Here is a 13,481-nt window from a genome sequence, read left to right as displayed (position 1 = left end):
CGGGGTACGATACCGTGCCTACCAAAAGTTGAATGATTCGAAGAGTGGGGGTAATAATTGCGTTGTGCCTAGTGGCGTCTAGGCGAATATGAGGTTAATAACCAAATTTCCCGCAACAAAATACTTATAATTAGGACGAAATAAGTTTTCGGGGAGTCAAGGCATGCAATAGCGTATATTGATCAAACTTTGAGCTTAAAAATTGTCAACATTGACAGCGGAAGTCAGTCATAAGACAAATTCGGAAGGTGGCGGTCTGATGTCGGAAACTGCCAAATGATGCAAAAACCAATCGATTATTGGTTTGTTCTAAATTTGTAGCATTGCGTGTTAATACTTAAATTGGAGTGTCTGCTTTGACGGCTGTCGGGCAGAATAATGGGCGATTTTGGAGAAGGTATGTAACAGCCCTAATTAAGAAAAGTTAAATCATTAGTCGATTAGTTTCAAGTTTGAAATCGATATATTGGGCTGGTTGGTAGCAATTGGAAAGGGTTTTTTTTCGATGTTATGACAAACACACAAATTGAGACAGTTTTGACACAAATTGCTCTTTTTTTAGACACACTTCCCCAATCCAATTAAATTAGAGCCGCTGGTTTCCACCTTTCTGCTGGAAATAACACTTTTCCATAAAGTTTAATTATGAGCCTATTAGTTTAGTTCCATGCAATGTTTAAAAGCTTTAGATTCCGTGTTTATCTGATTCTATTTCTGATAACACTACACGGTTAACGCTTTGCAAGCTTTTAAACCTCGAGGGTAGTTGCAGTACAAGTTTACACAACCTAGTGTTAATAGATAACCTACACAATTAAATATTTTCTTTAATTTTTTTAAATGTTGAGATGGCAGTTGCATGTGATCCACTACAGCACACTAGTATTTACCATCGCAAGGAAGGTAATTTTTTTCTTTATAATTTCCATGTTTATCTCACGAACTACATGATATTGTCATATATTTTACACGATGTTTCATACCCCCAACCCCTACATACATTAACGATCATTATTATGCAGCAAAACCCTTCGAAACATCACCACATGCTTCCGTTATTTTAATAAATATATGTCTAAGTAAAAACAAGAACTTTTTCGGGGTGTTTGCCAGTTCCCCCACGCCAGTGGGGGGTTCGAAAATCCCTATGGTCAGTTCCACCACGGGTTGCAAAATTTGGAATTAAAGAATTAAAGTGCAATGTTGGGAATAAAATCATGGGTGGGATTTTTATTATCTATTTTGAACACTTCGACAGAGTGATTAAAAAGTGTTGGACCAACTCTCGAATGGTGCTAATAATAAAAATAAATTTATATTTTTTAGAATGTTCAGTGTTGCAAAATCTGCCGTTTCCGCTAACTAGACTCAAAATTACATGATCTAAACGGCCAAAAACTTAACATAAAGTCGAACGTTTGGAGAGCTGTATCTCGTGAAAAAAGGTTTAAACAATTTTTTGTCATGCGAACTTTTAACTTGGATGTCCTTTATCACACCCCAAGAAATGGTCCGACACTTTTAAATCATCCTGTATAATTATAATTTGTGAAAATGAAAATTTAGACAATACCTAACTCTTTAAATATCTGACACTACCATAATTACTTAATCACCTTTTTAGATAATGGGTGGTAAATATTCGTGGTGGAACTGAAGACTCCCCTTAATCTCTAAACACGTAAAATCTATATTCCCGGAAACGTATTTCTACATATCTTAAATAACTGAAAATCTATGGAAAAATAACACAACTGTGAGAAAATACCTACTGTTTACTTAAAGGTTGCTTCTCCGCATTAAAAATTCAAGCAAGTAAATTGATTGATTGACAACAAACGAAACGAGTCTATTCATTTGAAGATAATGACTGCTAGTTAGGACTGAAGGACAAAAAATATAAAAAAAAAATAGTAATTTGTTGCAAATCGATTATATTTTTCAATTAAATATGTTGGCCTAACAATGAAGATTTCTTTGATTTTAGAGATACAAAAAATATGTCATTGACACTTAATTTTGTCCGATATACTGTGTACACAACTGTACAATAAATCAATAAATAAAGTTGCAATGTTGCAAGAACTCATTGCAGTATACATATGTATTATACTCGTACTTGAATTACAAATTGGAGTGCTGTAATTAATAAATCACTAATAAACTAAGAGTAAGCGTTGAGAACAAATAGTTTCTTTTTTAAAGCAAAAATTGCATAAAAAGCTAAGGGATACATTCTTTCTTTAAATGTGAAACAAAAAATGCCAGTTTTTATTACATATAATAATTTTGTTTTAATTTTTGGATACCTACAATTTTTAGAAATTATTGTTTTTCTTATAAGTTGACATTATTTTTATTATATGATAAAAAAAAACATGAAAGACTAACTACACTGACGACTAAATCTAATTGAATGTTGGAATGTGGCAAAGTGCAATCACATAAGAGGGATAAGAAGCGGATTTGTATCGACAAAATTGCCACCTTTTGGCTTCTTTTAAAATGACTAGCGTGTTACTCAGGAATATTTACTCTCCTATAAACTGTTTTATTTTACTCATTTTCTTGAAAAATTAATGACACTCTAAGGTGTACTTTTCGCACAGCAAACCTGCATGTGGCACCCTTCCAACGGTATGGATAATCTTGAAGTTATACGAATCGAGCAAATAATTTGATAGAGATATCAAATAGCAAAACGTTTTGACATGGTATCAAATAATTTTTCAACGTTCTTGCATTTCTTAATAAAGTGTAATGTTCAAAGCAAAATTTAAATAATTTCAAAAAATTTTAATTAAAAACTCCTTTTAATAAAAGGTTTAAATTAAGAAATGCTCATTAACAAAAAAATATGCACGGAAAACTAAAACTGGACAAAATTTTTTCAACAAAATGTCTCCAAGCAAAACGGGAAAGCGTTCGAAAACAAAATCGTGCTACCAGGAGCACAGCAGTGCAAAGTGGCGAAGGCATAAACGTCTACGCATCAAACTGACTGATCACCATTCGCGCACTGCTTCCAGCCCTTGCTAATAACTCTTGCACAGAGACCCTTGCTGATATCCTAAAAACTGAGTCTGGAAATGTGACGTCTGAGACTGGGCGTGTTAAGTACCTCCTTTCGCGTCTTTGAACCTGTTACTCAGTTTTTGATTTTGAACATTTTAGCATTGAGATTTTTATATTTATTTTGCTTTTATTTTATTTTGTTTTAAACATGTTTTAGCAAATTGCTAAATAGCATTGTTTAATACGTATTTTGGACTTAAATATTTTATGAACATTGAACCAGCCTTCACTTTGTGTAAAAGTGTTTTTATTTCTGTTCGAATACATACATACCAGGTGAATAAAAAGTGTGGAACCAAACATTTTTTGCTTAAACTATTTATTTTTTGAAAAAACTAATTGATGAGTGATAAAGTACTATAAAAATGTGATAATTTAACAAGAATAAATTTTTTCGAAATTTCCTTTTGTTTTTGAGTTCTACAAAAAAAATAATTTTTTTAAATGGTAACCCACTATAAAATCATTGTTCTCATAAAAGCTATACTCTAAGGATTACAACTATCCGCTTTATATTTAATTTTTTCAAAAAAAATTTTACACATAAATTGCAAATTTTGACAAAAAAAATCGCATAACTCAAAAACAAAACAAAATTTCGTTCTGAAAATACGATCACATTTTTTATATTACTTTAATTTAAATTAATTATTATTTGCTGGAGGCAAATGATTAAAAATAAAACCGCTAGGTTCCGTACTTTAGATTCACCCTGTATATTAATAACATTAGAAAAATCTTTTTTCACGCTTCTATTTTTAGAGCACCGGGTTTACTTTCATAATTCAAACTTGTGTGCCACTGCACACATTTTTCTGAAGGAATCAATCAATGAAATATCTGCTGTTAATGCTGTGATCTCATGTATATATGCAATTTAAATAAAACACCCTCAAATTTTTAAATCTCGTTCGTTGCTTGTTTCTAAATGAAATGTCAATTTTTTACAGATAGCGACGACAGTGATGGAGAGGGTGGTTTAGGTAATGTAAATCGAATTATAATGAGACCGCCAGGCCACAGTGGTAAAGCAAAACGAGGTCATTTGTGTTTTGATGCTTCTTTCGAATCTGGAAATTTAGGTAGAGTCGATTTAGTCAACGAATATGAGTATGATTTATTCATCCGTCCTGATACCTGTAGCCCTCGAATTAGGTTTTGGTTTAATTTTACAGTCGATAACGTTAAACAAGATCAGGTAAACAGAATTTGTCATTGTGACAGCTTCAATTAAATGGCAAAAAATTACAGAGAGTCATTTTCAACATTGTAAACATTAGCAAAAATCGAAATTTATTCAATGACAATCTAACTCCTTTAGTTAAGTCTTCAAGCCGACAAAAATGGTAAGTTCGCTCAACTGTTGGAAGTATAGTAATTAGAACTTTTAGGCAAAGAATCCCAAAACAACATGTTTACTATCACAAATCATTGGCTCATCAAGGTCATTATGTGTTAAGTTTCTCGTTCGGTTTTGACCGAGAAGACGAAGTCTTCCAGTTTGCGTTATCTCCACCTTTTACTTATTCTAAACTTCAAATGTTCTTATCTATATTAGAATCGAAAGGATCGTATTTGAATGAATCGTTTCAGAGAGAACTTTTAGGAAATAGTGTGGTAACTTGCAGCACCACTTTGCTAACATTTAAGTAATCAAAGGTTTTAGCAAAAACGAAGGTTAGACTTAATCACAATCGGTTCTTTAGACCGATCTAAACCTAATTCAAAACGACGAGTTATTGCGATAATGGCGCGAGTGCATCCTGGTGAATCACCGGCTAGTTTTGTATGTCAAGGTAGTAAACTTACATAAAATGTGTTTTAAATTTGATGAAAACATTATTAGGGCTTTTGGAACTGTTGATAAGTTCAAATGCTATAGCGAGTACGTTGCGAGACCATGTTATTTTTAAAATAATTCCAATGTTGAATCCTGATGGAGTATTTTTGGGGAATTACCGGAGTACAGTGATGGGAGTTGATTTAAATCGATCATGGCATTTAACCACGCCTTGGAGCCACCCAACTTTAAAGGCAGCAACAGAAATGTTACTAACTTTAGACAAGAATAAGGTACAAATAAAATATTTCGGTGGTTAACTCGACTTAATTTAATATGTCAGGAATTTCAATTAGATTTTGTAATCGATATCCATGCCCATTCGAGCCTAAAAGGTTGTTTCATTTATGGCAACACTTACGAAGATGTTTACAGGTAATAGAAAAAAAAATTGTAATAAAAATAATATGTGTCGTATAGGTATGAGAGGCATATTCTATTTCCGAAACTACTAGCGACAACTGCCGACGATTATTTAACCGAAAATGCAATGTTCAACGCCGACCCGAAGAAAATTGGCACTGCTAGAAGATACCTATGCCAACTTTTAAGCGACCGCGTCAACTGTTACACATTTGAAGTGTCATTTTTTGGATACAAACTCAAAGGGTCTGACGTCACAGTTCCTTATACGGAAGACAGTTGTATCCTTTTAAGTATTTTTAGCACGATTTTTAAAACTATATAATCGATGACGCGCCTGACTTCTATGCAACTATCTGTTGACGGTCACGTGACCACGTTTTCTTAACGTAAAAAGATATGAGATGTGGTCGCAATTTAGTTAAAACTTTTCTTGAATACTACCACAGTACTGGGGCAATTCCGATTGAGTTGGCAATGGAAGTTCAAAACAAAAAACGCAGGCCTAGGACTCATCATTCGAGATCAACGACACGAAATTCTTACAGACAGCGACCTCACACGACGAAAACTCAAGCACTTCTTCACTTCAAAGATCTGAATATTAATTACGAGAGTGATACTTCGATTGATGATACGTATAGGAAACCGGAAACGAGCCGTTTTTTTGAAAAATTTACACATTACATGAAAAAGACAAACGTGACATATTCAACGAAGTCCGAACGGATTGGCTCACCACCTCCTACTACAATTGTAGTAATCCCAGAGCCCAGTCTTTCCATAATTGATTTCAATTTAATAACAAGAAATGATATTGAGAAGGCTTCCAGAAAAAATAAACGAGTTACATAATAATTATTTATTCAACTTGTGAACGAAACGCCATAATTGTTATAAAACAAAATAAAAACTAATTATTAACATGTTCGGATGAAAAAAGAAGAAACCAATTTACACTAATTGGCACTTTACAAAGTGTGAAACAATTGAATGACCTGATTAGTTTTCCTTTTCTGTTAATTCCTGGTAACGTGCATACATCATTTTCTTAACACAGTCTTTGTACGACTCTCCTGCTAGAGCTGTATATCCTGCGACTTTATTTCCTAGCCCAACGGTACTTGTGTGTTGTTCCGCCTATACAAAGGACGATAAAAAATCAATATCATAATGTATAAAAATAAATTACCTGAATAATTGTAGTTCTTCCTTGATTTTGTTTCCCTAAACCTTGACCCTCGGTCCAGCCCATTTTTTGTAGTAATCTATTGCCTACATTCTCGGCACCTATCGGTTCCGAAACCGATGCTGCAGCGACAGGTACTTCAGCTAATTCTCGCGACTTCAAATATTTTTCTTTGAGTTTGCTGGGTTGGGGCTCATCCGGATCGCCGTATTTCATTCTTCTTTCCTTAGCCCGGTCTCTGTAGACGACTTTTTCTTTAGTACCTTCAAGCTTTTTCGTTTTCTTTCGCGCTTCCAGGTTCTGCTTGTGCAAGGCGGATAATTTGGCGTGTTTAGTTAAAGCTTCAGCGGATCCTAATTGACGTTTGCAAAGGTTACAGATGAGTTTAGCGTAATCTAAAAGTTCAATCTCGTCGATGTCTTCTTCCCCTGAAGAATCGCTTTCGCCACCGTAAGCTGCAACGAGAGGAGCGGCGGCTGCAGGAATGGATTCATCAGAATCATTTTTATAAAAACCTGGAACCAATTGACTCGTGTTTTTCTTTTCCAGTACGGAAAAGCCGACATCAGCTGACGCACTACCACTACTACTGGCGCCCATCTCCGAATTAGCACGCGCAAAAGACATCTCCTTTTTCTGATTTAGCGTCTTTGCCCATCTTTCCATATCTTTGGCGATCTTCTTCGCGACTTTGACTTTATCTTGTTTTTCCGTTTTCGGTTTTTTCGCTTCCGGTTCTTGTGACCCGGTTGAAGCGGCCATGGCTTGCTGACCCGTGTAACTTTCATAAGTCATGGGTGCTAAAACGTATGTCATTTTTTCTTGGTCCCAGTAAAGGTACTTTTGAATAACGCTATTCCAGTAGTAGTTTGAATTCGGGTCGTAATACAGACCGGTACTTGCGTCATATTGATATCCGGTGGTTTTGTCGTAAGTGTATTTTGAAACGTCAGGAACAGCTATAAAAAAATCCAATTACAAATAATCATTTCGAATGTTAGGTTCGCAACTTACGATATCTCTTGCCATCGGTTCCATTTGGAATTGACATGTGGGTAGTATCGTAGAAATTTTTATTAGCATGCATTTGTTGGATGGCTGATTGGGCTACAGCAGCTGCAGCGTTTGCTGCATCCATTTGGTTTTCTTGATGTAGGGTAATCGAGTTACCAGCACTGATTTGTTGGGTGAAGTAGTTTCGGTAATATTCAATGTAATGCATGTATTCGCTCGGGGTTTTAGCGTAACGTCTTGCAGCATATTCTGCTAGACTCTCCACATCAGTCATTGCGTAAGTGCTCGGGACGGATGCGTTGGGAAAAGCAACATTATCAGCCTGAGAATAGGCTTTCTTATTGTCACCCATGTTGTACTTACAATACGACAGAATCACTAAAAAAGTCAGTACTAGAATCTTCTCAAATGTTATAATTATCAACGACGCTACTTAAAGACAGCTGTTGTTTAAAATAATATTTTACATTACAGAAATTGAAACAGTAAAAAAAAAATATAAAAAAATAATGAAGTTACGTACTACGTTACGTTATTTTGTGCGCGCGTGACTTTAACCTCAATGTTTTGTAAGAAAAGAGTTGACTAATTTTTGCTTTCTAGCCTTATTTTTGTGTATTTTATTTTGTTGGTAAAAATTAATTCTAATTGGATATGTGATAAATAAGTGATATAAATAAATGTTTGAAAAACGAACCTGTTTTTCCGTCAATTGTGAGGGGGCTGGATAAATTGCTTAAAGCTCCGTAAATGGCCAAAGCGTCGATCGTGCTTTCTGTTCCAAGGTAACAAATACCTCGAGAAGTTGAAGTCAAAGGGTCACGACCAATACAAACTGCTGATATTGACTTGACTAAATCAGGAATGACAGTATTGAGAACTGACATAACAGAGTCTTCCGTTGTCAAGGCGTCTAGATTTCGTATCATGATAGCTGCAACAAATAACAATTGACACCTTGTGACGTCAGTCAAGACCTACTCACTTTTGGTGGTGTAAGTGCATATTTCATCACTTCCGCTACCACCTTCTTCACTCTCCATTCTTGAAGCGTGACATTTGAAACAATTATCTCGTCTTTTGAAGTTCTGGGCGCCACACTGTTAACAAATTAAAATTGTCGTTTTTTAAAGTGTTGTTACACGATCTTACTTTTATGCAAAACCAGTCAGCTGAAGCTTTATGACTTGGTGGTTTTTCTGAATTCGCGCAGACGTCTTTTGGAATGCTATACTGCATTATAGCACGATATTGTTCTTGAAGCATTAAAACACCCTGTGAACAAAAATAGGGTAACATTAGAAACAAGTTGCTGGTAACTACTACCCCTCTTATTAAGAGACCTTGCGCTCTAGAAAATTATTTTGATGGAGTAGAAAAAAAATTGACTTGATTTTCTTTTTTTTTTGATTAATTTTGAAGAAAACTTATGTAAATAATAAAAATCATACTTATCGAGCCTTTAAAAAACTAGGAAAACAATTGTTTACAATCTCTTCTGTAAGCTAAGATACCTGTTTCATGTCCATCCACCGAATGGCCTCACCAAGTGTTGAAAACTCGACAAAGGCGAAACCACGTGAAGTACCTAAACAGCACAATAGACACCAATGGAATTACCCGGCCTTACGAGGAAATAATGCACAAATACGGCCCAAGGACAAATTATACTAATACTATTCTAAAGTAAGTACCTGTGTCTTTTTTTCTGATGAGACGAATATCCTTCGGCATCAAACCGCAGTGGATAATATCTTGACGAATCTAAATACAACACATTTCACTTGCATCAAATTCATACTGAGTAACTGAGTGGCTCTTACATCGTTTTCGGAGATGTGCTGCGCAAGTCCACGAATCATGATGGTGTTGTTGGGAGGTTGACTTTTGTAGCCTATTATTTCAGATCCGCTAGCTCCAATAACAGCTCCGTTAGGGCTACGTTCACTGTTAAAATTACAACAGGCATAAGTAGACAATTCAAACTGATTTTATAACCACTCCACTTTCCCACGATGGGTCATACCTATCCACACTGTCCCTATCATCGTCGCGATATGACCTGTCTCGATCACGTGTTTTTCTATCTTCTGATCTTCGTTCCCATCGTGAACCACTTCGCGATCTTTTCCCTCTAGACCTATGGTGATCCCTATCCCTATCCCTGTCCCTACTTCTGTAATGTTTACTTCTTTCCCGATCTCTAGAATATTCCGGGGTTCTTGATCGACTTCTCCGGTCACCATCCCAAGAGGACTCTCTTCTGTATTCACGATCACTCTCATAGTCACTACCATTTTTTCCTCTTTCGTCCGAATATTCATGATGAACTATAACAAAGTAATACCACATTAAACATAAATCTCTTACTTTCTCCGAAATAATTTTACAAGACCGCCTTCTACGATGTCTTACATGAGACACATCTCCTCTGTAAATATGTATTTCTATTAAGACTCCTACTCAAACCATATCTTCTTATTCTACCAGGAGTTTTAGTTCTATCGTTTCTTTTAATTTTATCATCCCTTTTAATTCCATCACGTCTTTTACTTCTATAACCTTTGCTTTTGTCATCTTTTGTCCTTTTTGTATTTCTATTTTTGTCATCCCTTTTACTTCTATCATCCCTTTTAGTTTTATCATCCCTTTTAGTTGTTTTATCATCCCTTTTGCTTCTATCATCCTTTTTAGTGTTATCATCCCTTTTACTTCTCCCATCACGTTTAGTTTTATTATATTTTCTATTTCTATCATCATTTTCAGTTTTATCACCTCTTCTACTCTCTTCTTCATCACTTTTAGTTATATTATTTCTTTTAGTTCTTTTATCTTTTAAACTTGTATCATTTTTTCTATTTTTACGTTTGCCCGATTTATTTTTTTCATGATAAATCATGGTCGAGTACAACATTTTTGGTTAACGAATTTATGCACACATACCACTCAAGACATGTAGAAGAACTGAAGCAGTAGAGTAGAGTAGAGTAGGTAGTGTATCCTTGGTAGGGATAGCGCCTCGCAAGGATTCTCCGAATTCAGCTGTAGCTGCGTAATAATAGGGTACGAATAGAGAATTATTTATCAGTGTGTCAATGTATTCGAGCGAGTGCTGTGTTATTCTGTTACAAAGTTAGAAAAATTAACTCGTAGTCATATTCACATACCTACAGAGCTTTAAACAAAATATGTTAAGTGTTTTTGTATTTAAAGGTTTGTGAATGTTAACCTTTACTAAAAACAGTGGATATGAACATTTTGTTAAATAATTTTAATTAGTGATTAGTGGAAACTAGTGTGAATGATAATCATTCAAAACTTTAGTCACTGTAATTCCCAGTTTGCACCTGTTTGGTTGGATTGATGTTTACCAAACAGTGGGAACACAAGAAATCCATTCAGTTTTTGGGATAGACAAAACAATAAGTGCAGATTCAGGTGTGTTAGTCTTAAGTCTGTAGTTTTATGGGATCGTATTGCGCAATTAATTGTACAAAAATGTGATTACACATAATATTAATACCTTATTTATTGTTTGTTACATTACAAGATAAAACAAAAATGTTTGACGTCGTCTGAACTCCACGTAAGACACAAACATTAATTGTTTTATGATTTACTAGTGTTTTAGTTTCGGCTATCAAAAATTTTACATGTCATACATGTCTCGTCGACTTTTTTAAATCTAAAACAGACAATTTTTATAATACATACAATGTAATACTTTCTTTTCATTTATAAATACCAACTTAATTTATTTCTTCCGGTCCCTTTTCAATAACTTCCAGTTACCAACAATATAATTTAAATAAAAATTGAAAAAAAAATGTACTGTTAATATTATTTCGTAAAGTTTTAATTTAAGAAAAAAGTCGTTTTATTTCATTTAATAAAAATTAATCAAATTTAAATAAAAACTACTCAATATCCCAGCCTCACAACTAATTGTGTAATATATGTAAACATAATACAATATAATTGTTTTTCTAGTGTTATTTTATTTATAAAATATCAATTCATAGTCTATTTCTTTCGATTTCTTTTAATAATATTTACATTTCAAGTGACATGACATTTTTTTAGAACTATCAGCTTGTGAAGAATACAATTTAAATAAAAAAATTAAAAAGAAAGTGTTGCACTATTAATATTGTTTAGTAAAGTTTTATTTAAGGAGAAATTCGTATTATTTATTTTTGACTTCAGAATAAAACTGTAATTAATTTAAATATGGTCGAAGTTGTGTCCAAGCCCTACAACTAATTGCTCAATAAATGATGTAAACATACGCCTAAAATATGAACTTTTTCTGATTACACACGTAATTAAAACCGTATTGTGTGATACATTACAAGATAAAACAAAAATGTTTTGCATTACTCCACATGAGGCACAAATATTATTTTACCTTATGATTTACTATAGCGATGTAAAAGGAATTTGTTTGCTAAAGTTTTTACACAGAGATATTCGTTTTATTTCAATCTGACTAGATATTAATAAAAGTTAATTATAAATTTTATTGAAAAAATATTCGTCATCAAAGTTTTGTCTAAGTCCTACAACTAATACGCATTAGATGTAAATATAAACATAAAATCAGAATATATTCCGATATGTAGTTTCAGACACAATATTTTGCCATAATTGTTTTTTGAGTGTTATGTACTTTAAGTATGCGATAAAGATAACTACTTTAACTATATTTGCCTGAATTTGTTTCCACAGAAACAAGTTTAAAACTAATTTCTTATATTCCACATTACATATTGTCTATACTAAATAATATTACATGCATTGGAACACACAACTATTTAGTATTTATTCTTTTATGTCTGTTGTTAATAGTGGGTGATCACCAGTACCTAGCAGATAATGATGTAAAGCGTAATATGCAGACTGCTTATTAATGTAGTATCGAATTGTTTAATTTTCAAATGAAAACTCACTTTTTCCTTGCCCAAACCTCGACTTACATTTTTTTGAACTGTGAAACGTGGGTGACCTATGCCCGTTGTGTCTTTTGTAATGTGGAGACCTCGACGGCGACCTGCTTTTGTAATCTGGCGATCCCTTGTACTCTGGTGATATGGACATGCTTCGTCCTCTAGGTGAATAATCTCTAGATCTTTCCATGTCTATCCGGAACAAAACAATTGTATACAACTGACACAATAAAAATGGCGGCAGGTAATGCCGTACACCAAACTTACTTAATTACCACAAATTCTGTACACATTCAGCGTTTTTGGAGTTCTTAAAGCTGGAAATTCTCAGTTCATAATTAAAATCATAAGTTCTGAAAATTGGTAAAAAATCTTCCAACGCGTCAACACTCAAAAACTAGCATCGTCACGTTGTTATTATCCTCTGTAGACGACCACTTTGACTACCTAGACAAGGATGCCAACAATTTATCCTTGAATTTCTCTCTCCAACAACAATCAGCACCAAGTGGACTTCTCCGAACGCGCACCAGAGAGCGCAAGCTTGGGCGCATGATCCCCAACCTGGAGGACCCCAATCCGTGACACCTTCCCTTAATTATCGCAAAAATAATCGAGAAAAATCAATTTCAATCCAAAACTAAAGCAGATGTTCGATGCAGGTTCCAACATTCGGTAAAAATAAACTGAGAAAAAAGCAATCTTTATTAAAAGCGCCAGTTGATCATAAAAAAGGAAGTCGGGTTCTTTTATTTAAAAGGCTTCCTGGAACGGTGACTATTTACGTTCTTTAAATTGCTTCATTGTAGCACTGCATAAAAAAACAACTATTAAACGTGTATTTTTGGTTGCATAGCTCTTGCACCATTCTAAACACGTTTTTATTTAAATTAATAAAATTATAAAAACATTTCAAATTTGGTACTACGTGGTACTACGAACTATAAGTTTCATGAAATATAAATTTGTGTAATTTAAACACCTAGAATCAACACAATTCAATAACCATAAGCTAGATATGAAAATATTTTGCTTCGCAAGTGCAATGACTTCC

General features: G+C 34.1%; 2 protein-coding genes across 4 annotated transcripts in view; one reads left to right on the top strand and one right to left on the bottom strand.

The window, feature by feature from the left end:
* Positions 1–6,474, top strand: part of LOC123006141 (cytosolic carboxypeptidase 6) — a 30,792-nt gene extending 24,318 nt beyond the window's left edge. For all 3 annotated transcript variants that reach the window (XM_044400382.1, XM_044400381.1, XM_044400380.1), the window contains exons 2-9: positions 4,026–4,273; positions 4,327–4,421; positions 4,467–4,692; positions 4,742–4,871; positions 4,922–5,148; positions 5,199–5,290; positions 5,336–5,559; positions 5,676–6,474. In XM_044400382.1, the coding sequence (XP_044256317.1) occupies positions 4,079–4,273; positions 4,327–4,421; positions 4,467–4,692; positions 4,742–4,871; positions 4,922–5,148; positions 5,199–5,290; positions 5,336–5,559; positions 5,676–6,133 (1,647 nt within the window). In that variant the 5' untranslated portion in view covers positions 4,026–4,078 and the 3' untranslated portion in view covers positions 6,134–6,474. The remainder of the gene's footprint in view (positions 1–4,025; positions 4,274–4,326; positions 4,422–4,466; positions 4,693–4,741; positions 4,872–4,921; positions 5,149–5,198; positions 5,291–5,335; positions 5,560–5,675) is intronic.
* Positions 6,126–12,888, bottom strand: LOC123006140 (RNA-binding protein 5). Its single transcript, XM_044400379.1, has 12 exons — positions 12,695–12,888; positions 12,458–12,619; positions 9,508–9,811; positions 9,305–9,428; positions 9,176–9,245; positions 8,996–9,069; positions 8,634–8,756; positions 8,467–8,581; positions 8,179–8,415; positions 7,482–7,859; positions 6,471–7,426; positions 6,126–6,418 (listed from the first exon to the last, which is right to left on the bottom strand). Exons 2-12 carry the CDS (start codon positions 12,615–12,617, stop codon positions 6,281–6,283), a joined length of 2,679 nt encoding a protein of 892 aa, XP_044256314.1. The 5' UTR covers positions 12,618–12,619; positions 12,695–12,888; the 3' UTR covers positions 6,126–6,280.
* Between the last annotated feature and the right edge of the window lie 593 nt (positions 12,889–13,481).

This window comes from Tribolium madens, unplaced genomic scaffold (assembly GCF_015345945.1).
Source record: "Tribolium madens isolate multiple individuals breed KSU strain unplaced genomic scaffold, Tmad_KSU_1.1 Scaffold_2;HRSCAF=44;Tcas5.2_LGX, whole genome shotgun sequence".
NCBI lineage: Eukaryota > Metazoa > Arthropoda > Insecta > Coleoptera > Tenebrionidae > Tribolium > Tribolium madens.
Note: the sequence above shows the minus strand (reverse complement) of the source record. Positions and strands in the feature narration are given on the sequence as shown.